This window comes from Felis catus, chromosome B3 (assembly GCF_018350175.1).
Source record: "Felis catus isolate Fca126 chromosome B3, F.catus_Fca126_mat1.0, whole genome shotgun sequence".
Taxonomy (NCBI): domain Eukaryota; kingdom Metazoa; phylum Chordata; class Mammalia; order Carnivora; family Felidae; genus Felis; species Felis catus.
Window position 1 is genome coordinate 17,890,452 of NC_058373.1, and position 24,878 is coordinate 17,915,329.

The 24,878-nt window shown below is 37.8% G+C and overlaps 1 protein-coding gene across 4 annotated transcripts in view; it reads left to right on the forward strand.

Moving 5' to 3' along the window:
* The window catches only part of LRRC28 (leucine rich repeat containing 28), a 182,511-nt gene that overhangs the window by 153,789 nt on the left and 3,844 nt on the right, over positions 1-24,878 (forward strand). For all 4 annotated transcript variants that reach the window (XM_045058877.1, XM_003986861.6, XM_045058878.1 and 1 more), the window contains 2 exons: positions 5,112-5,287; positions 7,373-7,532. In XM_045058877.1, coding sequence (XP_044914812.1) covers positions 5,112-5,287; positions 7,373-7,532 — 336 coding nt within the window. The remainder of the gene's footprint in view (positions 1-5,111; positions 5,288-7,372; positions 7,533-24,878) is intronic.

Sequence of the window (24,878 nt, forward strand, 5' to 3'; positions counted from 1 at the left end):
CATCTCCTGAAACCGTCTGTACAATTAAGATCATAAACATATCCATCCCTAAGTTTTCTCATGCCCCTTGATAGTCATTCCTTCCTGCCCTCATCCTGTCTCCAGACAACCACTGATCTGTGTTCTGTTATTATACACTAATTTGTATTTTCTAGAGTTTTATATGAATGAGTTAAATAGTGTACACTCTGTTTTGGTCTGGCTCCTTTCACTCAGCATAAGGCTTTGGAGATTTATTCATGATGTAGTGTGTATCAGTAGTTCATTCTTTTTTATTGTTATATAGAATTCCATTCTATGGCTATACCACAGATTATTTCTGTTTACTTGTTAATGCGCATATGTGTTGGTTCTAGTGTTTGACTTTATTACAAATAAAGCTGCTATGGACATATGTTAACTGCCTTTAATGGTCCTAGACTTAAATTTACTTGGATAAATATCTAGGAGAGGAGAGTCTGGACCATATATATCCTTAATTTTTTAGGGAACTGACAAACTTTCAAAAAATGACTGTGCCATTTTACATTCCCACCTGCAATATAAGAGATTTTCAGTTCTTCCCTATTTTTGCCACTTTGGGAATAGTCAGCCTTTTAAATTTATCCACCCTAATTGTTCTGCAGTGATATTTCATTATATTTTTAAATTGCATTTTTCCAGTGAGTAAGAGTGTACATCTTTGCTTGTGTTATTTGCCATCCTTATATCTGCTTTGACATAGTGTCTATGTACATCTTTTCCCCATTGTTTTTTTGGATATTTGTGTTCTCATTGAGTTTTGAAAGTTCTTTATAGATTCTGGATACAAATCTTTTATCTTCTGTATACTTTGCAAATATTTTCTCCCAGTCCATGGCTTGTCTCTTCATTGTCTTAACGAGGCCTTTTAAAGAGCAGACATTTTTTATTTTGATGTAGTCCATTGTATCAATGTGTCCCTTTGTGGATCTTGCTTTTGGTGTAACCCAGATCACAACGGTTTTCTCCTGGATTGTCTCTTGGAATTTTTAAGGTTTATGTTTATATTTTGGTCTGTGATTCATTTTGAATTAATTTTTGTATATGGTACAAGTATGGCTAAAGTTCCTTTTTTTTTTTTTTTTTTTTTTTTGCATGTGGATATACAGTTATTCCCACACCATCTGTTAAAAGTACTTTCCTTTCTCCACTGTACCTTTGTTGAAAATTAGTTGTCCTTATTATGTGTGGGTCTATTTTTAGAAACTCTCCTTGCTCCATTGATCTATTAGTCTGTTTGACAACAACACCATATTGTCTTGATTACCATAATTTTACTGTAAGTCTTAAAATTAGGTAGTGTTAGTCCTCCAAATTTATCTTCCAAATTGTTAGATTATTCTAATTGTTCAGCATTTCTACATAAATTTTAGAACCAGAATTTCAACATATATTTAAAAAGAAAACCTGCTGTGATTTTGATTGTATTAAATTATAGATCAATTTGAGGAGAATTAATATCTTAGCAGTTTTGAGCCTTTAAAACTATGATCACAATAAATATCTTCATTTCTCAGCAGTATTTTGTACTTTTCAGTATACAGGTCATGGATATCTTTTGTCAAATTTATCCCTAAATATTTCATATTTTTCATTCTATCATATATGATATTTAATCTTTTTCATTTCCAGTGATTATTGCTACCATATAGAGTACAAATAATTTTGTATATTGATCTTGTATCCTCCAAACTTGCTAAGCTCACTTCATAGTTCCAGTAGTTTTGTTGTTATTGTTGTTTTGTTTTTTGGTGGTTTTGTTGTTGTTGTTGTTGTTGTTGTTGTTGTTGTTGTTGTTGTTGTTGTTTTGGTGTGTGTAGGTTCTTTTGGACTTTCTACATACACAGTAATGTCTTTGGGGAGGAAAGGCAGTTTTACTTCTTCCTTAAAAAGAATCTAGTTGCCCTTTATTTCTTTTTCTTGCTTTATTACACTGGCTGTAAGCTCTGTACAATGTTAAATAGAAGTAGAGAACAAATATGTTTGTCTTGCTGAACTTATTGGGAAAACAGTCTTTCACCAAGTATAATATTAACTGTTGTTTTGTCATAGATAACTTTTATCAGATGAATAAACTCCCTTCTATTCCTAATTTGCTAAGAGGGTTTTTTTTTTTCTTTTCTCCCTGGAATGGGTGTTGAATTTTGTTAGACAGTTTTTCTGTATCTATTGAAATGACTTTATGGTTATTTTTCTTTTAAGTTTTAGTATAGTGATTTACATTGATTTTCTCATATTAGTGCAATCTCAGTTAGTAAGATAAACCTCATTTGGTCATAGTAGCTTGATACATTGTTGAATTCACTTTGCTAAAATCTTACCTAGACTTTTTCCAACTATGTTCAAGAGTGATGCTGGGTTTTGTTTTGTTTTGTTTTGTTTTGTTTTGTTTTGTTTTGTTTTTTTCTCTTGAAATGTGTTTGTCTGGTTTTTGTATCAGGATAATGCTGGCTTCATAGAATGAGTTGAGAAGTATTCCAACCTTTTAACTAAAATTCAACTTCTTTAAATATAGGGCTGTTCAACTTACCTATTTCTTGAGTGAGCTTTCTAATTTTTATCCTTCAAGGACTTTGTATTAGCATAAAGTTGCTTATTGCCTTTTTATTATCTGTAGAAGTTGGGCAGTGTCTCCTTTCTCATTCCTGATATTGGTAATCTGTGTCTTCTCTCTGGTTAGTCTAGTTAGAAATTTTTCAATTTTATTAATCTTTTCTAAGTTCTAGCCTTTAATTGATTTTTCTTTATTATCATCCCATTCTCTATGTCATTGATTTTCTTGATGCTCTTTATTATTTCTTTTTTCTGTTAAGGTTTAATTTGCTCTTTTATTTCCAGTTTCTTGGGTGAGAGCTCTGTGTGTAACATGTTATTCCAGGCAGTAATTATAATTGTTATTATAATAACCTTTGCTGCCAGTTCTAACATCTGTCAGTTCTTGGTTGATTTCACTTACATGATTTTTCTCATTATAGGTCATGTTTTCTCACTTACTGGAAAGCCTGGTAATATTTTACTGGATGCCGGACAGTGTGAATTTTACCACATTGAGTGCTGGGTATTTTTGTATTCATACAACTATTCTTGGTATATGACACAACTAAGTTAATTGGAAACAGTTTTATCTTTTCAGATATGGCTTTTAGGATTTGTTAGATGGGAATGGAATAATGTTCCGTCTAGTGTTAGTTATTCTGCACTACTGAGATAAGACCCTTACATGCACTCTACCTAATGCATCATGAATTATGAGGTTCAAGTCTGATAAGAACAAACACTGTTTTCATCCCTGTATGAGCGGTGGGCACTGTTACCTTTAATATCTTCAGCTGGTTCTTTCTCTCCAGCCTCGGATAGTTTCCTCACATGCCTGGGCTGATCAGTACTCATCTGAATACTTATGGGGGCCTTCTGCAGATCTCCAGAACTCCCTCTTTGTGCATCTCTCTCCTCTGAGGTTCTCTGTCCTGCAAACTCTAGCTGCTTTGGACTCCCTGAACTCTTCGTTCCTTGTCCTCAATTTAAGGTGCCTGCCATCCTGTGACTGATTTCCTCTTCCCTGATTAAACTGTTCTCTTCAGTCAGGTCTGTGCTCAAGTGTCACCTCCTCAGAAAGACTTATTTTGATTAATACAGCTCTCACTCCCCTCTCACTCTGTTTTATTATAGATTTACCTTTTCACTGTCTGTCTCTGCTCATGATAGTAAGGCCCACTTCTGATCTTACATGTGTACCTAACTGGATTTCATACTCATATGTATCAAATATCCACAAAAATGTTCATAATAGCCCATCATTGGAAACAGTCCAAATGTTTATCATTACTACACAGCAGTGAAAATGAATAAGCTATAGTTCATGCGACAACACGGATGAATCCCAGAAATAGAATGTTGACAAATGGAGCCAGACACAGAAGGTGTCTGTTCAAATAGGCAAAACCAAACAATAATGTTCGAATTTGAAATACCGGTTCCATTTAGGATATGGGTTTTTCCCAGTCAGGGGTTCCCAGAGTGGCCTTCTGAGGTTCTTTCCTTGAGCCGGGTGGAGAAATTGGTTGAGTGAAATCAGTTGAGTCCCATATTGTCTCCTCTGTAAAATCTTCCCTAATTCCCTGAACAGGTGGTCATTCTGTCTTCTCTGAACAAACATTAAAACAATTATACTGTAATTTTTACATTTTCCAAGGGAAGGAGTCATCTTGGTTTGGTTTGGTTGGTTTGGTTTTTGTTGTTTTGAGTAACTTTGGTGTAGAACCGATGCTCTGGAGACGTTTTCTGGTGGGAGGAATGAGCAAGTGCCGGAACTTCAAACATATGAGCCACGGGCTTTTGCAGCCCATGCCTGTGCCTTCCCATTGCCTGTTTCTAGTTGAGGACAGAGATACTATCTCCTGTTGTATCTGGAGAGCCAAGATTTGTTGGTACCTGTTTGTCATTAGTCTTGACAATGAAAAGTCTTGAGACTTAGGTAACCTGGAGGTCAGATAAGGTCAGACTCCTTAGATTTGGCAACCTGGCAACCACAGGAACAAAGCCACTTCTGCCTTCTGGTGGCTACAGGGGATAAGGCATAACTTCGTGTATTCACAAGGCTTCGCTGTGAATATTTTCCCCACAAGTTTATGGAAGGATCCATCAGAAATCAATTTGCTTTGTAGGGTTTCTTCTCCCACACAAAAATGCTGTGAAACCAAAATACGATAACTCAACAGAGTACTCTTTTTTCCTTTTAATTTTGAAAATTTCAATGAACATGCACTTGGAAAGGGTAATCAAATGAGGATAAATGGAGCTTCCAGAGAAAATTGTGGCGGTCTTGGGAAGGGAAGTTCCTTCAAAGTTTGTCCTTGCTGGAAGCAACTGGCCCTCAGCAGTGCTATAGCTGAGTTCCAACTGATGAGTTTACATTTCTGTGCCAGGCTTTATTAAGGAACCCAGGATAGCATCTGTTCACTTTGAAAAGAATTCTGGCAATTCAGCAGCGTCTTAAGATTTTAAATGTATATTTTGATTAACACATTTTTATTGGCATATATATTCTTTTCCTTTTTTGCTAATACTACTGTGAATGTGTCTTTCTGCAGCTGTGGTGCTCCCATTCAAGTTTCTGAGGTGAAGCTGCTTTCCTTTTCATCGGGGCAACTAACCGTCTTCCTCCCTGCTGAGGTGAAGGCCATAGGGACAGAGAATGATCGCGTCCTGCCTCTGCAAGAGCTGGCCATGAGGAGTCTACATCACACATACCATACTTTCCTTAAAGGTACACGGGGCTTTTCTCTTTTTCTGCCTCTTACTCAGTGAACTTGGAAATTATGTTTTATGCTGCCAGAGTACTTTGGTGTCCATTTTTTTTTTTTATGGGTGGATCCAAATTTACTGTTTTAACCAGTTTTAAATGCCCAGTACAGTGACATGAGATACATTCACATTGTTGTGCAATGGGACTTTTTTTTAATTTAAAAAAAGTTGTAATTTTATCAATGGTGATCCCTTCAGTACCCCCTACTGACACAGGAGCATTTGCTAAAATATGGTCTTCAGTCATAAAGGACAGAGGTTAAAAGTTAAACTATGAGGTTTAGGGGCACCTGGGTGGCTCAGTTGGTTAAGCGGCCGACTTCGGCTCAGGTCATGATCTCACGGTTTGTGAGTTCGAGCCCTGTGTCGGGCTCTGTGCTAACAGCTCGGAGCCTGGGGCCTGCTTCAGATTCTGCGTCTCCCTTTCTCTCTGCCCCTTCCCCAGCTCACACTCTGTCTCTCTCTCTCTCTCTCTCTCAAAAATAAATAAAGATTAAAGAAAATTTAATGTAAACCATGTGGTTTAAATGAAGGAAATTGGTATTTGGGAACATGTATCTGGTGGAAGTGAAAAGCCTGGCAAAGACACTTTTCTTTTGTGGGGAAAAAAAAAAAAATGAAAGGTCTTACCCTCAACGCAAAGTTGGGTACCTTCCAGCAGAGTGGGTTTTTGCCATGCAGTCTGCTTACATCTGAGAAATTATACACCTGAAGGGGAGGAAGTATCAGGAACCTTCGGCACTACCACCACAGCATGTTAACTCTTGGTTTGGAAAGGATTTGGCGGTAGATAGATTTCAGAGGTGTTGTGATGTGGGTCTCGGAGATGCTTTGAAAAAGCTGTAGGTCATGTTAAATAAGCTACATTTCAAGTTTTTTAAACTGCTAAATGTTTTGTCTTTGCTTCAAAAAAAAAAAATCCATACGAAAGCATCTAACATCAGTCAGCCTTCTAGAAATGTCTAATACAAAGTTGAGTTGGTTTTTTTTCAACGTTTATTTATTTTTGGGACAGAGAGAGACAGAGCATGAACGGGGGAGGGGCAGAGAGAGAGGGAGACACAGAATCGGAAACAGGCTCCAGGCTCTGAGCTGTCAGCCCAGAGCCTGACGTGGGGCTCGAACTCACGGACCGCGAGATCGTGACCTGGCTGAAGTCGGACGCTTAACCGACTACGCCACCCAGGCGCCCCAAGTTGGTTTTTAATACTAGACAGAAAACTGATAATTATTCACCTGTGGGTAAGTTCCATTTTTATAAATGGTTATTGGTAAGTCCAGATAGATCTAAAGGATGATAAGATCATTTGTATTTCCTTCCCAAAGACGAATCTGTAATTTTTAGGTTTTGCCTCATTGTGACCACTTCTCTTTCTTCTGGATGTTTGCCATCGGTGGGAATCAGTGTGCACTTGTGCTCAAGATTGTCTGGGCCACTGGGATGTTTTGCTTTCAACGTTGCTTTTGTATCGCTCAGGCTCAGCCGAGAAGGAGGCCCCCTCTTTATTAATGACAGCTTTATTAATGAAACAGGGAAAAGCTTGGTTTCATTATTTTTCTTTCTTTGATTTGCTTCCCGCTTTCATTCCTTTCAGTAAATACAATTTAGCTTGAGGAGTGCTAAATGCCCAGTCGATTTTGGGAAGAACTTAATGGAAGTCAGTGTTAGTCTTTGGTGCCAGCCCTTTTTTCTTCTTGTTCTCTCACAGAACGTTTTGTAAACCCTCTCTGGGTAAATTAATGCCTTTTTTTTTTTTTTATCTTTGTTCTTAAAGAATATTTGGTGTTATTCTTTCCTTGCCTCTGCCTCAGGCCAGCTTTTGTTTGCTCTTAAAAGAGCAAATTTAGGCTTCCTCTTAGTATCAAAAAAAGTTAAAAAAATCTTTCATTTCCAAATAATGCAGTGCCTATCAGATAACAGTTATTTTCAACACGCAATACTTTTTAACTAACCGAGTGGACTGAGTAACAAAGAAACGTATTTCAAGCCCCGTGTAAGGAAATCTGATTTTTTTCTATTCATGCCTGATTTTCTCTTGTGTTCCAGATTTGAACTTTCTGTCTCCGATCTCGTTACCCAGAAGTCTCCTGGAGCTGCTGCACTGCCCCCTGGGACACTGTCACCGGTGTAGTGAGCCCATGTTTACAATTGTCTACCCCAAGCTCTTCCCCTTGAGAGAGACGCCGATGGCAGGCCTGCACCAGGGGTAATCATGCCTAAGTGGGCACCAGGGCTTACACCTGGGAGAGGGGTGGAGGCCATGCAGGGAAGTATTGTTAAGTCAGCAGCTCTCAAGGTGCCCAGAGTGCTTCCTGAGATACAGCTGAAGGAAACAAAAGCACATTCTCAGCATCACAAGAAAACTGGACTTCCCTCTATTACTTTTTTGGCCGTGTACAGAAGAGTTTTATTGCATATGTTCTTTAGAGTAGCTCATTCTTTGCCAGGAGCCTTTTCCTGCTATTCCGCTATTCACAATAGTCTTTAGGCAATAAGGAATGTCAGAACAAAATATTTGTTATATAATGGGACCAGCCCAGCCCTTCTATTTAATTGGCGTTGCTAACTGAAAGTACATGGCTGAACATTGTGTGTGTGCGTGTGTGTGTGTGTGTGTATGTGTTTCTGTTTTGAATTTCTAACACTTCCAAATGCCATTCTCTTGCCACTCTCTATTTATTGGCGCAGTGCCTTGAATTTGCTAAGAATGTTCACCAAGCAAAAACCCCTAAACTGGTGGTTTAAAAAAAGAAAACCAGACAATTAAAATTAGGACATCAAATGAAAAATCCCCCATTAACACAACCTTAGCATATAGATATTCTAAATTTAGGATTTTCTAAATTCACGTTTTTCAAAGTTAAAAAAAAAGAGAAAGTACTAGAACGCCTCATTTATCCATCCAGTGGTATTTTGGGTTAGTAAGTTTTTCAGAGAACTTGTTACCCCCTATTGAGTGCCAAGAAGCATTTACTTTGTAAGCATTTCTGTAGAAAGAGAGCAAGCCTGGGCGGGGTGCTGAAACTCTCTGAGCCTCAGACTGGGGAGAGAACATCGTGCTGGGTGGGGCTGTCATGAGGATGAGCAGATGATGAAGGTAAAGGCTCTTCAACCAGTGGTAGTTACCTTTACCAGCGGCGTACCCACTCCCTCGCACAACTGCACTTCTCTTTCTCTTACCCCGAATAATCCTGTTTTGTTACACTTCCGGTTCCTGTTTCCACTTTCTGTATTTTTAACGTTTTTTGCTTCGTTGTGCCTGCCCACAAGAAGCCTTCCTCCAAACCTTTCTAAATTTGCTACTTCCAATCCGAAGTGATCACATCACCAAATTTAGTGGGATTCCGTTTAGATTGGAGTTAAAAGGACTGAGTCAGAGTCTGCGTGTATTACTTCCTACACGAATAAAATTAACAAATGAAATAGACACAGTGGAGGAGAGCCATAGTTGCATAGGGGCAGGTGCCCGGGCCCTGACTCCAGCTCCTCCGCCCGGAGACCTTGAGCAGAGGACATAAAATCTCTAAGCTTCAACTTTTCATTAATAAGATGAGCATAATATTAATATCTATTTAATAAGGTCATTGTGAGGATAAATGAGATCATTCATGGAAAGAGCCCAGGCATGTAATAAATACTAAGTAAATGGTAACTATTTTAATCTATTTTTTTTAGCGCAGAGACTTTTAAAAATTTCTCGTATGTGCGTGTTTCTAGCAAATGCTTTTCATGTTAGTAAGATATCATCATAGGATAATCTTAACGAATTCATTAAACTATCGTAAAACCCTTATGCATAGTACAGTGTTTTGTTGTTATTTTTTATAGAAGACATTTTCTTATTGAAAATATGAAAATGAAAACAATTCTGTATGGTCAGGATACCCTGTCAGTAGCTGATAAAATTCTGAATACCTTTTTCAAAAAGATAAACTTTCTTTTTATCATGGCAATTAACTTGTGAAAGTAAATTAGATCCTTCAAAAGGAGACATTTTTTGTATGTGTTATCTTTATATGAGATTTGGGGCATTTATTCAGCATTTGAATGTTTTATTGACTGTTACTTATTTCTCTGCTACAACCTAGAATGTCAGTGTGAATAATGTTATATTGTTTCGGGACATAAAATATAATAGTATTAGTTTCATAAAATGAATATATCCAGTACATAGGACTTAAGCAGTGCCCGTTTGTTGAGCAAAGCCAGAAGTGCCTGTGTTTATAGCAAAGATGAAATGCCAAGACATAAACATGGCTTTCTGTGGTAAGTTAATGCTAGGGTTGAAATTGAGAGTTTGTGGCTTTCATTTGGTCCACCAGACTTTGCTCCTTCCCATGTTGCTATGGAGATTGTATTAAAAGCATTGACTTCAGTTTCTATCATAGTCTTTAAAGTACTTTCTTTTGTAACTGAAAACCAACTACTTGAATCTCAGTAGCTTACTGCTGAAAATAAAATCAATATTTTTAATATCATAAACTAACTCTACAAGGTCTTGATAATATTATTTTTAAGTTTTATAATATATTCAGTTCAGTTGGCTTTGCTTGTTGTAAATAATACATTGTATCAGCCAATACCTAAATCATTGTGGACATCTGGCATCATTTTAAAAGAACATATTGGATATTCTTCTAAAATACCAAGCTCATACAAGTGTTAGTTTCAACCTAAATTTAATACAGAGTGAAGCAAAAAGAAATTATAGTATTTTTAATAAACAATAGATTCCCAAACCTTCAAATATCAATAAAACAGAAGAATGGCTAGCATATTCATGATTTTGAATCCTTATAGCACATTTTCTTTCCTAAAACTTACTGTTCACTTATTAAAATGGAGAACATCAGCATAGAGGGTTATTTATTATTATAACAACGTGTCTGGCTTTTCCCCATGCATGCGTGATTTATACAAGTTCTGTATTTTCCAATAGGAAATCAGGTCACCCAAGGTTTTTCAGGGCTATATATTAATTTGCTAGGAATGCCACAACATTTAAAATGCCACAAAACTGGGTGACTTAAATAATAGGATATCCATTGTCTCACAGCTCTGAAGGCTGGAAGTCTGAAATCGGCATGTTGGCAGGGTAGTTCCTTGTGACGGCTGTGAGGGAAGGGTCTGTTCCAGGCATCTCTCCTTGGCTTGGAGATAGAAGCCTGTCTTCTCCCTGTGTCTTTACATCATCTTCTCTCTATGTCTGTCTCGCTGTGTGTCTAAACTTCCCCTTTTAGTAAGGACCCCAGTGATATTGCATTAGGGCCCACTCTGGTGGGCTTTAATCCTCCCTTAACTAATTATACCTGAAGTGATCCTGTTTCCAAATAATGTCACTGCATTACTCTGCTCAGGCCGCCATAACAAAATACCATAACTCACTGACTTGAACAACAGAAATTTATTTCCTCACGGTTCTTAGGCTGGAAGTCTGAAATCAGGGTGCACATGGTCAGGTTGTAGGGGAGAGTTTTTTTCTTGGTTTGCAGATGGCCACTTTTTTGCTGCCTCACATGGCAGAGAGCTTGTGAGCACATGCACACAGGCTCTCTGGTGTCTCTTCTTTTTATAAGGGTGCTAATCCCGTTATGAGTGCCCCATCCTCATGACCTCATCTAAACCTACTATCTCCAGAAGGGCCTAACTGCAAATACCCATCACATTAGAGGTCAGGGCTTCATCACATGAATTTGGGAGGACATACTTCAACCCATAACAATCCGTTCCAAAAATTCATGTTCTTCTCACATGCAAAATAAATTCACCCTATCCCAACACCCCCCAAGTCCTAACCCATTCCAACATCAACTTGTAAGTTAAAAAAATCTCATCTTTTTTTAAAATGTTTTATTTATTTTTGAGAGAGAGAGAGAGAGAGAGAGAGAGAGAGAGAAGTGGGGGAAGGGCAGAGAGAGGGAGATAGAGAATTCCAAGCAGGCTCCAAGCTGTCAGTGGCTCGATTCCACAAACTGTGAGATCGTGACCTGAGCCGAAGTTGGACACTTACTTGATTGTTCAGACACCCCAGTTCAAAATCTCCTTTTAAATATCTAAATCAGGTAAAGGTAAAACTTGGGTATAATTCTTCCCGGGGCAGGACTCCTCTCCAGTTATAAACCATATAAAAACCATATAAAAATATGTTTAATTATTAAAACATTAGTAGACCGGGGCGCCTGGGTGGCTCAGTTGGTTGGGCATATGACTTCAACTCAGGTCATGATCTTACAGTCTGTGAGTTTGAGCCCCGCATCGGGCTCTGTGCTGGCAGCTTGGAGCCTGGAGCCTGGAGCCTTCTCTGAATTCTGTGTCTCCCTCTTTCACTGCCCCTCCCCGCTCTCACTGTGTGTGTGTGTCCTCTCTCAAAAATAAAAACATAAAAGAAATTTAAAAAAAATTGTTAGACCAGTTATTTATTTGTATTTTGATGGGGGACAAAGTATGTCTATTCAATTCATACATGATCATAGAAGCAAAATTAGAAAACACAATTCTGGGGGCACTTGGGTGGCTCAGTCGGTTAAGCGTCCAACTTCGGCTCAGGTCATGATCTCGTGGTCCGTGAGTTTGAGCCCTGCGTCGGGCTCTGTGCTGACAGCTCGAGCCTGGAGCCTGTTTCGAATTCTGTGTCTCCCTCTCTCTCTGCCCCTCCCCCGTTCATGCTCTGTCTGTTTCAAAAATACATAAACGTTAAAAAAAATTTTTTTAAAGAAAATACAATTCTGCAAAAGGAAACTATCTCAAACAGAAGAACTTCAACCAGAAATGACCATTGGTAATAGGTTAAAGTAGAATCTCTCTAAATTGACTTTTTTTTAAGTTTATTTATTTTTGTGAGAGAGGGACAGAGAGAACATGTTCACACAAGCAGGGGAGAAACAGAGAGAAAGGAAGAAAGAGAGAATCCCAAGAAGGTTCTGCGTTGTCAGCACAGAGCCCAAGGCAGGGTTCGATCCCACAAACTGTGACATCATGACCTGAGCCAAAATCAAGAGTCAGATGCTTAACTGACTGAGTCACCTGGGCACCCCTCTCTAAATTGACTTCTCAACCAAGGATCCATTGAATCAGATTATTGGTGCTCTTTATATCCTTTTTTTTAAAAATTGTATTAAGAACATTTAAACATGAGCTCTACCTTCTTAACAAATTTTCAAGTGCATAGTACAATAGTATTAACTACAGGCACCACATTCAGCAGCAGCTCTCTAGAACTTGTTCAGTTTGCATAACTGAAGCTGACAACAACTCCCATTTCTTCCTCCCCTTCTCCAGCTTCTGGCAACCACCATTCTACTCTCTGCTTCTATGAGTTTACTTTTTTAGATACCTCATGTAAGTGAAATCCTGTCCTCCTGGGGCTGGCTTATTTCACTTAGCATAATGTCTTCCAGGTTTGTTTGTGTCATTGCATATGCCAGGACATCCTTCTTTTTTTTAGTCTAAGTGATATTTCATCCTTATGGGACGCCTGGGTGGCACAGTCAGTTGAGCATCCGACTCTTGATCTCATGGTTCATGGGATCAAGCCCCACGTCTGCACTGACAGCGCAGAACCTGCTTGTGATTCTCTCTCTCCCTCTCTCTCTCTGCCTTTCCCCGCTTGCAAATGCTCTCTCTCAAAATAAATAAATAAAATATTAAAAATAAATTATTTAAAAAAATATTCATCCCATATTTCTACCAGATTGTCTTTATCTGTTCACCCATCAGCGGACATTAAGGTTGTTTTCATATCTAGGATATTGTGAATAATGCCGTCATGAACATGGAGTGCAGGTATTTCCTTGAGACTCTGATTTCTTTTGGTTACATACTCAGAGTGGGATTTCTGGATCATATGACAGTTATATTTTAATTTTTTTGAGGAGCTGCCATACTATTTTCCATAACAGCTGCAGCATTTTACATTCCCACCAAAAGTATACAAGGATTCCCATTTCTCTGTATCTTTGCCAACACATTATTTTTTGTTTGGTTGTTTCATTTGTTGTTTTTACAATAGCAATCCTAATAGGTATGAGGTGATGCCTCACTGTGGTTTGATGTGTATTTCCTTGATGATTAATAATGTTGAGAACCTTTTCATGGGCCTGTTGGCCACTTGTATGTCTTTGGAGAGATGTCTGTGTAAGTCCTTTGCCCATTTCTAAATCAGATTATTTGTTTATTGCTGTTGAGTTATAGGAATTCCTTATATATTTTGGATATTAACCCATCATCACGTAGTGGGATTCTCAAATATTTTTTTCCCATTTTATAAGTTGCTTTTTCCTTTTGTTTCCTTCTGCTTTGCGGAAGCTTTTTAGTCTGAAGTCGTCCTCCTCACCTGTTTTTGCTTTTGTTGCTGTCCTACTCGTGTCATGTTCAGGAATTCATGGTAGGGGTGCCTGGGTGGCTCAGTCCGTTTAGCCAACTCTTGGTTTCAGCTCAGGTCATGATCTCGTGATTTTGTGAGTTTGAGCCTCACATTGGGCTCTGTGCTGACAGCACAGAGCCTGCTTGGGATTTTCTCTCTCCCTCCCACTCTGCCCCTTCCCCATTCATGCTGTCTCTGTGTCTCTCAAAAATAAATGAATGAACTTTAAAAAAAAAAAAAACAAAAAGAATTCATTGTCAAGACCAATGTTAATTAAGAAGCTTTCTCCCAATGTTTTCTTCTAGTTTTATAGTCTCAGGTCTTACACATAAGTCTTTAATCTATTTTGAGTTGATCTTTTTATGTATGGTGTAAGATAAGGTTTCTACTCTCAGTTTCATTCCTTTTGCATGTGGATATCCAATTTCCCAGCACCATTTTTTGAAGAGACTCTTTTTCCCATTGTATATTCTTGGCTTCCTTGTGGAAGATCAGTTAACAGTTTTGTGTGGGTCTGTTTCTAGGCTCTGTGTTCTGTTCCATTTGTCTGTGTATCTGTCTTTATGCCAGTACCATACTGTTCTGATTACTGTAGCTTTGTAAAATATTTTGCAGTCAGGAAATGGGATGCCTCTAGCTTTGCTCTTTCTCAAGATTTGCTTGGCTCTGTGGGATCTTCTGTTGGCTCCAGGTGAGTTTTAGGAATTTTTTTTTTTTTCTCTTCTTGTTAAAAATGCTATTGGAGTTAGTTCCAAATAGCTCAGAGTAACTCATCCACTCATTTATTAGTGTGTCCAGTTAGCAGATGTGCAGTGAGCATTCCCCGCAAGTAGAGCACTGTGGGAGGTAGTGACACCCTGGCTTCAGTCAGCTGCTTTCAAGCTCTGATGAAGAGTTTGGTTTTCTTCAGGAATTCTCCTTGGTCTTTTAGGCCAGAGCGATTACGTGAGAGGGCCAGATGTCCTGGTGACGGATGTGCCTTGGGATAGAGGCCTGTGAGAGGCGTGCAGAACTCATTGTCTTATGGCTTCCCTCATCTTTCAGGACAACTTAATACTCTCTTCTCCACTCACTGTAATTTCACTCACTGTAGTTTATCTCTAAATGATCTCTCCTAATTCTTATATGGTTAAATCAGTTACGAAATGTTTCTCATTACCTTATCCTTGCTTGTTATGGCTATTACTTTCTTCTGTGAAACCAGTTAACATCAGTAATACTGACATTATTTGCTTACTTGTATTTAGGATTTTTTTTTCTTTTAGCCAAAGCCTATTCATTGACCGGCACCCTCTTAAGGTGACTTAGGAAACTTTGCGCAGGTAAAATACTCTTCAACAAATTAAGTAAATTGTTCTTCACTGTTTCTTCCTACTCGTATCACTCAGTTATTGTGTGTTGACCTCTGCGATGTGCCAAACTCTGTATTAGGTACCGGGGATTCAGCCCTGACCACACCACCTGATAACTTCTTTTCACATACATATATTTCACCCCTGACGTCCTAGGGCATGGACTGATCAAATAGAGAAACCAGTATGTCATATTTAAGCCTCTAGGTCTGCACGTAGGATCTTCCCATGAGAAACCGTCACCACTAACATAAGTGGAACAAGCAGATACAATATGATATGAGATAATTCTCCCTTAATTTGTGTATGAGGTTGGGATGTCATCTGATCAACTCTGTCTAATAAATATTGTTTTTCCTCTGGCTTGAATTTCTGTATGAGTCAAGGATATGCTTTTTGCTTTTTGTTTCTAATCAGGAAACACGTTTGCAAAGAAGATACCATATTTCTTATGTTTTTTTGGGGGCTCCAGAATGTGCCAACCACATTGTGATATTTTTTTTTTAAGAATAGTGTATTTCTGTATTTTAAAACTAAGCTGAAATGCTCTTTCTCCTGTCTTGCCTATAAATAAGAGATTCTAAAGCAACAAATGTCATGTCTGATGTTCTTTGTAGAATGTACTAACCTCCTTTTCCTAACTATAGAGTTTATTGCTTAGCTCGGAATTTCTCCCTTAAAACTGTCACATCCCTGGTGCCACAGCTTAGGAATTTTAAAGGATCAACCCAGCACAAATCCATTCTTAAGGCAGTAGATTTGGTGTACTTGTAACAACTTAGATCATTAATGCAACAAGCAGATACAATATGTTGTTAGAATCTCCCACAAGTCATAAGTCCATACAGTTGGATTTTTTGTAGCACAACTATGGCACCTCCAGGTTACCCACCCCACCCTTGAGCATCATAAGGAGTTAATAATGATCAGTGGGCATTATGCTTCAGTAAGTAAAAAACAACAAAACAACAACAAAACACATTTTCATGGAGTTGGATTTTTTTGCTTACAGCCTTTATTTTTAAAAATCCAGTGGCATGAAATGTATTGTTTCTATGAATGATTTTCATGTAGCATAATTATTTTTTTTTAAGTCAGGAGAGTTAAGTTTAGTTACCTGATCCTCAAAAATCCACTTACCATACTTAAGATCATTTTGTGTTTGAGTTTCATTTCAATTGTGATTTATATACATGTATACATGCTGGTGTGTGTGAAGCAAATTATCTGAAGTAGGCTTCTAACCAACTTTAATTTTTTTTTAGTTAAGGTAATACAAAGTATCCAATGACTTAAAATTTATATAGTTTCCTGAATTAAGAAAATCTCGAAAGTGATGCTTGCCTTTCATTTTCATATGAGTGTAATTTGCAAAGCAGAAGGTTTTGATTTTGATGGAGTCAAATTTATCCATTTTAATTTTATAGTTAGTGCTTTTTAGTCCTAAGAAATCTTTACCTACCCCAGGGTCATAAGGATGTTCTCTTTTCCATTGATCTGTGTCTGTCTCTCAGTCAATGCCAAACTATGTTGATTCTGTAGTTATATATTAGCACTTAATATCAGATAAAGTGATACTTCTACTTTGTTATTCTTTTTCAAAATTCTGTTAATTCTTCTAGGGCCTCTGCATTTCCATATAAATTTTAGAAAAAGCTTATCTTTGTCTCAAAAAAAAAAAAAAAAAAAAAAAACCTTGTGCTGGATTTTGAAAAGAACTGCATTCAATCTATAGATCAACTTGGAGAGAATTAACATCTTTGCGATGTTGAGTCTTCCTGTGTGTGAATCCTGTGTCTTTCCATTTTTTTAAGTAGTCTTTTATTTCTTTCATCAATATTTAATAACTTGCAGCATAGAAGTCCTTAAATGTTTTGTTAAATTTATACGCAAGTGTCCCACTTTCTTTATGTGACTATAAATGATATTATACTTTTAAATTCCACTTTCCATGTGTTCATTGTTAGTATGTGGAAATGTGATTCATTTTTGTATTTCAGTCTTATGTGCCTGCAGCATTGCTGAACTTGCTTAAAGGTCTAGGAGTACATTTTGTAGATGCTTTGGTGTTTTCTATGTAGACAATCATGTCATCTGAAAGTAGAAATAGTTTTATTTCTCCACGTTCCATTCTCTGTGCCTTTTATTTCTTTTTCTTGCCTTACTGCAGTGGTTAAAACTTCAAGTACTGTGTTGATTAAGGTGTTGAAAGTACACATCCCTTATAGAGTATGAAGTTAGCAGTAGGTTTTTTGTAGATTCTAATTATCAGATTGAGAAAGATCCCCTCTATTCCTGTTTGCTGAGGCTTTTTATCATTAGTGGAGATTTTTCAAATGCTTTTTTCTGAGTCCGTTGATATCATACAATTTTTTTTTCATTCACCTGCTGACATGATCGATGAAATTGATTTTCAAATATTAAACCAACCTTACATACCCAGAATAACCCCCACCTGACAATGGTGTATAGCTATTTTTATACTTTTCTGTATTAGTTTAATACTTTGTTGAAGATTTTTCTATCTGTATTCATGAGAGAGATGGTCTATAGTTTTCTGGTTTTAAACTCTCTGGCTTTAGAGTCAGAGTAATTACTGGCCTTATAAAATGAGTTGGGAAGTGTTCTTCCTTTTCTGTTTTTCTGCAAGAGACTGTAAAAATTCCTCTTAGCTCTTCTTTAAATGTTTGATAGAATTCTCCAGTGAAATTGTCTGGACCTGGAGATGTCTTTTCTTTTTTTAATTACGAAGTCAATTTTTAATAGTTACAGTCCTTTTCAGGTTGGCTATTTCATCTTGGTTGAGTGTTGGTAGTTTGTAGTTTTCAAGGAATCCATCTACTCTCAGCTTATTCTCATCTTTTTAATGGCTTCAGGATTTGTACTGATAACACCTGTTTCATTTCTTATATTAAGAGAGCCTTCTGTCTATCTTTGTTAGTCTTGCTAAAGATGTATCAATTTTATTGATCTTCTTAATCTTAGTGAAATTGTGGATTTCACTGATTTATTATTGCTTCATTCTGCTTGCTTTGGGTTTACTTTGCCTTTGGGGGATGGGATTGGAGTAGAAGCTCAGATCATTGATTTGAGAACTTTCCTTTTTAACATAAGTATTATGTACCATACATTTCTCTCTCAGCACTGCTTTCCCATGCCTCAAAATTTTTGATATGTTGTCTTTTCATTTTCATTCAGTTCATGTAAGTTTCTATTTGAGATTGCCTCTTTAATCCATGGGAAAGTAGTCATTTGACCCATAGGTCAAGGAAGGTCAAAGAACTGTGTTCTTTTATATCCACATTTGGAAATCTTCCTGTTGTCTTTCCGTTATGGATTTCTAATTTGATTCCATTTGGATAGAGAACATGCTCTGTGATTTTTACTTACTTTAGATTGTTCTTCATAAATTGTTCTTTTTTTAGGATTTTTATTTTATTTTTTTAATATGAAATTTATTGTCAAATTGGTTTCTATACAACCCAGTGCTCATCCCAACAGGTGCCCTCCTCAATGCCCATCACCCACCCTCCTCTCCCTCCCACCCCCCATCAACCCTCAGTTTATTCTCAGTTTTTAAGAGTCTCTTATGGTTTGGCTCCCTCCCTCTCTAACCTTTTTTTTTTTCCCTTCCCCTCCCCCATGGTTTTCTGTTAAGTTTCTCAGGATCCACATATGAGTGAAAACATATGGTATCTGTCTTTCTCTGTATGACTTATTTCACTTAGCATAACACTCTCCAGTTCCATCCACATTGCTACAAAAGGCCACATTTCATTGTTTCTCATTGCCACGTAATATTCGATTGTGTACATAAACCACAATTTCTTCATTCATCAGTTGATGGACATTTAGGCTCTTTCCATAATTTGGCTATTGTTGAAAGTGCTGCTGTAAACATTGGGGTACAAGTGCCCCTACGCATCAGCACTCCTGTATCCCTTGGGTAAATTCCTAGCAGTGCTATTGCTGGGTCATAGGGTAGTTCTATTTTTAATTTTTTGAGGAACCTCCACACTGTTTTCCAGAGCGGCTGCACCAGTTTGCATTCCCACCAACAGTGCAAGAGGGTTCCCGTTTCTCCACATCCTCACCAGCATCTATAGTCTCCTGATTTGTTCATTTTAGCCACTCTGACTGGCATGAGGTGATATCTCAGCGTGGTTTTGATTTGTATTTCCCTGATGAGGAGTGACGTTGAGCATCTTTTCATGTGCCTGTTGGCCATCTGGATGTCTTCTTTAGACAAGTGTCTATTCATGTTTTCTGCCCATTTCTTCACTGGATTATTTGTTTTTCGGGTGTGGAGTTTGGTGAGTTCTTTATAGAATTTGGATACTAGCCCTTTGTCCGATATATCATTTGCAAATATCTTTTCCCATTCCTTCGGTTGCCTTTTAGTTTTGTTGATTGTTTCCTTTGCAGTGCAGAAGCTTTTTATCTTCATGAGGTCCCAATAGTTCATTTTTGCTTTTAATTCCCTTGCCTTTGGAGATGTGTCAAGTAAGAAATTGCTGCGGCTGAGGTCAGAGAGGTTTTTTCCTGCTTTCTCCTCTAGGGTTTTGATGGTTTCCTGTCTCGCATTCAGGTCCTTTTTCCATTTTGAGTTTATTTTTGTGAATGGTGTAAGAAAGAGGTCTAGTTTCATTCTTCTGCATGTTGCTGTCCAGTTCTCCCTGAACCATTTGTTAAAAAGACTGTCTTTTTTCCATTGGATACTCTTTCCTGCTTTGTCAAAGATTAGTTGGCCATACTTTTGTGGGTCCAATTCTGGAGCCTCTATTCTATTCCATTGGTCTATGTGTCTGTTTTTATGCCAATACCATGCTGTCTTGATGACTGCAGCTTTGTAGTAGAGGCTAAAGTCTGGGATTGTGATGCCTCCCACTTGGTCTTCTTCTTCTTCAATATTACTTTGGCTATTCAGGGTCTTTTGTGGTTCCATACAAATTTTAGGATTGCTTGTTCTAGCCTCGAGAAGAATGCTGGTGCAATTTTGATTGGGATTGCATTGAATGCGTAGATAGCTTTGGGTAGTATTGACGTTTTAACAATATTTATTCTTCCAATCCATGAGCACAGAATGTTTTTCCATTTCTTTATATCTTCCTCAATAAATTGTTCTTCATTCTATGACTTCCTGATGGAAGCTCAGGTTATTGATTTTAGAGCTTTCTTTTCTAATATATGTGTTTAGTGTGCTGTGAGCTTCCCTTTAATACTGCTTCTGCTGCTTCCCACAACTTTTTGATAAGTTGTATTTCATTTTCACTCAGTTCAAAATATTTTTTTAGGTTTATTTATTTTGAGAGACAGCACATGTGAGCAAGCAGAGGAGGGGCAGAGAGAGGGAGAGAGAATTCTGACATGGGTCTCAAACCCACAAGCCATAACCTGAGCCAAAATCAAGAGTCACACGTTTAATCTACTGAGCCACCCATGCTCCCCCACTACAAAATATTTTAATTTCTTTAGAGACCTGTTCTTCCACCCATGTATTATTTAGAATTTAATTTTTAAAATTTCAAATATTTGGGGATTTTCCATCTGTCTTTCTGTTACTGATTTCTAGTTTAATTTCCAGTTGTGGTCTGAGACCAAAGTTTGTTTGATTTCTCTTCCTTTAAATTTTTTTATGGTGCAGTTTTATGTCCTAGAATGTGGTTTGTCTTGAATAATATTACACATGAGCTTGAGATGAGTGTGTATGAATGTGTATTTTTCTGTTGTTGGATGGAGTATCTGTAAGTGTCAATTAGGTCCAGTTGATTAATGATAACTAACAACTGTATTCTTTCTGATGTTCTGTTTTCTGGATCTATCAACTACTTAAAGAGCTCTAATAGTGGATTTGTCTGTTTCTTACACTTCTATCATTTTGTGCCTTACATGTTTTGATGCTCTGTTATTAGGTTCATACACATTTTACATTGTTATGTCTTTTTGGAGAATTAACACCTGTATCATGATGTCATGCCCCTTCTTATGTCTGACACTTTTCTTTGTCCTGAATTGAAGTCCACGTCATCTGAAATTGATATAGGTATTAACATGCTTTATCTTTTCCCATCTCTTTACCCTTAACCTGTCTGCCTCTGTATGTTTAAAGTGGGTTTTTTGTACACATTATATATTTGGGCCTAGTTTTTTCATCTGCTTATAGAGTCTCTTTTAATTGGTATATTTAGGTGATTTAAATTTAAAGTGATTATTGATTTAGTTAGATTAATATCTACTGTGTTTATAATTATTTTCTATTTTTTACATTCTTATTTCTTTTCCTCCCTCTTTTTCTGCCTGCTCTGGTTTTAATTGAGCATTTTACATGATTCTATTTTATCTCCTCTATTAGCATACCCATTATAGTCCTTTTTCAAAATGTGTAATGGTTTCCTTAGAGTTTACAATATGTATTTTTTTCACTAATTTAAGTCCATCTTCAAATGACTCTATATTACTCAATGTGTAATAAAGGTGTCTTGTGACAGAATATCCCACATTCCTCCCTGTCATCCCTTACAGAATTGCTGCCCTTCGGGTCAACATCCATCTGTTGTAGTCACACACTACATTGCTACCCTCATTACTTTAAGCAAGTTATACTTTAGTTCAATTGAAAATTAGAAAACTATTTTACTTTACCTTTATTCATGCCTTCTCCAGCAGCCTTCCTGTTTTTATTTAGATCTGAGTTCTGTTGTTTTCCTCCTGGCAATGAATTTTCCTCAGTTATCAGTTTGTCTGAAAAAATCTTTATTCTCCTTTACTTTTGAAGGATAATTTTACTGGGTATAGAATTCTAAGTCAGTGATTTTTTTTTTCTTTGAGCACACTAAATATTTTCCTCCGCTCTTTTCTTGCTTGCATGCTTTAATATGTCCACTGTAGTTCATATGCTTGTTCTTCTATAGGTAAGAGTTTTTTCCCACTCTGGCTCTTTTGAAAATTTTCTTATTCTTTTTTTCTAGTTTGAGTATGATATGCCTGTGTGTCTTTTGGGGGTTGTTTTGTTCTGTTTTTGATATTTATCCTGCTTGGTGCTCTTACACTACTGGATCTGTTACTAATTTTGTAAACTTCTTAACCATTATCACTTCAAATATTTCTTTACCTTTCTCTCCTTCTCCTTCTGGTATTCTAATTATGCACATGTTGCACCTTTAGAAATTGTCCCACAGATTTTAGATTTTCTTTTCTATTTTTTAAAATTCTCTGAAAATTCCAACATCTTTGTCATATCTGGCTCTGGTTTTGATGTTCTGTTTGTCTCTTCAACATGTGCTTTTTCTTGCCTTATGTCTTCTAATTTTTTGTCGGACATATTGTATTAGGTAAAAAAGAACTGAGGTAAGTAGGCATTTAGCGTGAGATTTTATGTTAATCTGGCTGGGAGTTGGGCTGTGTCTAATATTTGCTATGGTTGTAGGCATCAGAGGCTTCAAATTCAAATTCCTAGTTTGCTTGTTTTAGTCTCCTACCTTGACATTGGACTTCCCTGTGTACTCTTAAGAGAGTCAGCATCTTGCAGCTGTTTTATCTGTAATCCACTGTTCTTTTTAATTTTTTTTTTTAAATTTATTTGAGAGAGCGAGTACGATTCAGGGAGAGGGGCAGAGGGAGAGAGCAAGAATCTCAAGCAGGCTCCACACTGAGCGTGGAGCTCAGCTCTGACACAGGGCTCAATCCCACGACCCTGGGATCATGACCTGAGCTGAAGTCAAGAGTCAGATGCTTAACCAGCTAAGCCACCCAGGGCCCCTATTCTTATGCTGGAAACCAGTTACTCTGGTGGTATGGTGTGAGAAAGGAAAGTGTTCTGAAGTTTTATGATTATATCTAAGTATTATAGTGGGCCTGTATTTCTAGACTATGACTTTAACAAGTTTTTCTTATGTCTCATAGCTTGTTTTTTCCACTGAGGTGGTATGGGAAGGCTAGAGGGGGCTGGAATGGCAACAGTGCCCTTCCCAAGCTAGGATAAGGTTCTGGTAAACTCTTTTCCTCTGGAAAGCAGTCCTTTGTTCTCGACGATGTTCTGGGTGTGACACATGAAAACTACTTCTTTCCTGCTCTTGACTGAGTTACAAGGGGATTTTTTTTTTTAATTTTTACTATGACAGCCTATAGAATTTCTGTAGGTAAAACCCAAGAATATGTGTGACAATCCTAAGATTGCAGCCCCAGCATTATATGATTCTCAGGCTAGACTGCGCTCAGCCTCCAGAAGTTCTAATGTCTTCTGTCCAGGCGAGCAAATCCAGGTGTGACTCTCCAGATTCATCCATCTCTCCAGACTCTGAGGTTGCTCTTTACCCTACACCCTCAGTCCCCTGGTGGTCAGAAGAAAAGTTGTTGGTTTTCAGTTTATTCAGCTTGTTCTTGTATGCCTAGGAGTGACGACTTCTAGGCTACTTACCAGAGATGAAACTACATGTGTCCTCTGTACATTACAGTTATTTTCAAATTTCTTGAGGTGTGTTTTATAGTTAAGGATACTGTCTATCCATGGACATTTGGTGGTGGAAGGGGAGAGTATTCTGTTTTTGGGTGGAATGTTCTATATACCTCAATTAGATTCTTTGGTCAGTTGAGTTGTTTGGTTTTTCTGTACTTTTGCTGATTGTCTGCCTTGTAGCTCTGTCATTTGCTGAAAGCAAGATGGTGAAGTATCCCCTCTAATTGTGGATTTGTCTATTTCTCCTTTCAGTGCTGTTATTTTTAAGACTAATGAGATGATTCACATATCATACAATTTGCCTGTTTAAAGTGTACAATTCAGTGTGGATTTTACTATATTCATGGATATGTGCAGCTAGCACCACAGTCAGTTTTAGAACATTTTTCTTATCCTACAAGAAACCTTGTACCTTTCGGCTGTCACCTCTGTACTCCCCCATACCCAGCATGAAGCAACCACTTACTTTCTTCCTCTGTAGATTTCTCTGCCCCAGTCCTTTGGCTAGGGGGAACAAGCTTTTCTTGGCAATTTTTTTTTTTTTTAAACCTATGCCCGTTGGTGGTGCTGGGTTTCTACGAGCATCCTATCTAGCTATATGGGAAGCAGTAAGAAAACCTAGGAAACCCACTGCTGCCATGTTGCCCCTCAAGTCCCAAGGTCCATAGACTTTCTACCTTCAGTCTATCTTTTAGAGTTTTCCTATGCTTGTTTGTTGTGTTATGGACAGTTTGTTGTGCTTTAATTGTAAGAGGATGGATCCAGAAGGACTGGACTGTTCTATCTTGGCAGAACCAAAAGTCCCCAACCAAATATATTTTGTCACTAAAATCCAAAGGGACCCACAGGGAGTATCTATTTCTTCATAGTGCAGTTCCAGATGTAACTCTTCTGAAACTTTACCAATGCAGACACCTGACCTCCTGGAGGATTTCTGTCTCACCTCTAGTACATGTGTCATATTACGTATCACATGTGCTTGCTACTTCCAGTTTGTATTCCCCTCATCAATACAAACTGTAATGTCTTGGTGAAAGGAATGCCTTCTGGCGCTCCCACAGGTTTTCAGGAGGTGGCTGAGCAAGGGGCACCACATGGGATCCACTTTAGAGTTCCAGTTTCTCTAAACTTACGATCTCTTCCCTCCAGACTGTGCAGTGGGTTTCCACCCTGTCTCCTTGACTATAGGCATTACTGACTCAGAACTTCTTTTTTTTTTTTTTAAAGGTTTATTTATTTTTGAGAGAGAGTGCGAGCATGAGTTGGGGCGGGGCAGAGAGAGATGGAGAGAGAGAATCAGAAGCAGGCTCCACCCTGTCAGTGTGGAGCCAATGCAGGGCTGGAACCCATGAACCGCGACACCATGACCTGAGCTGAAATCAA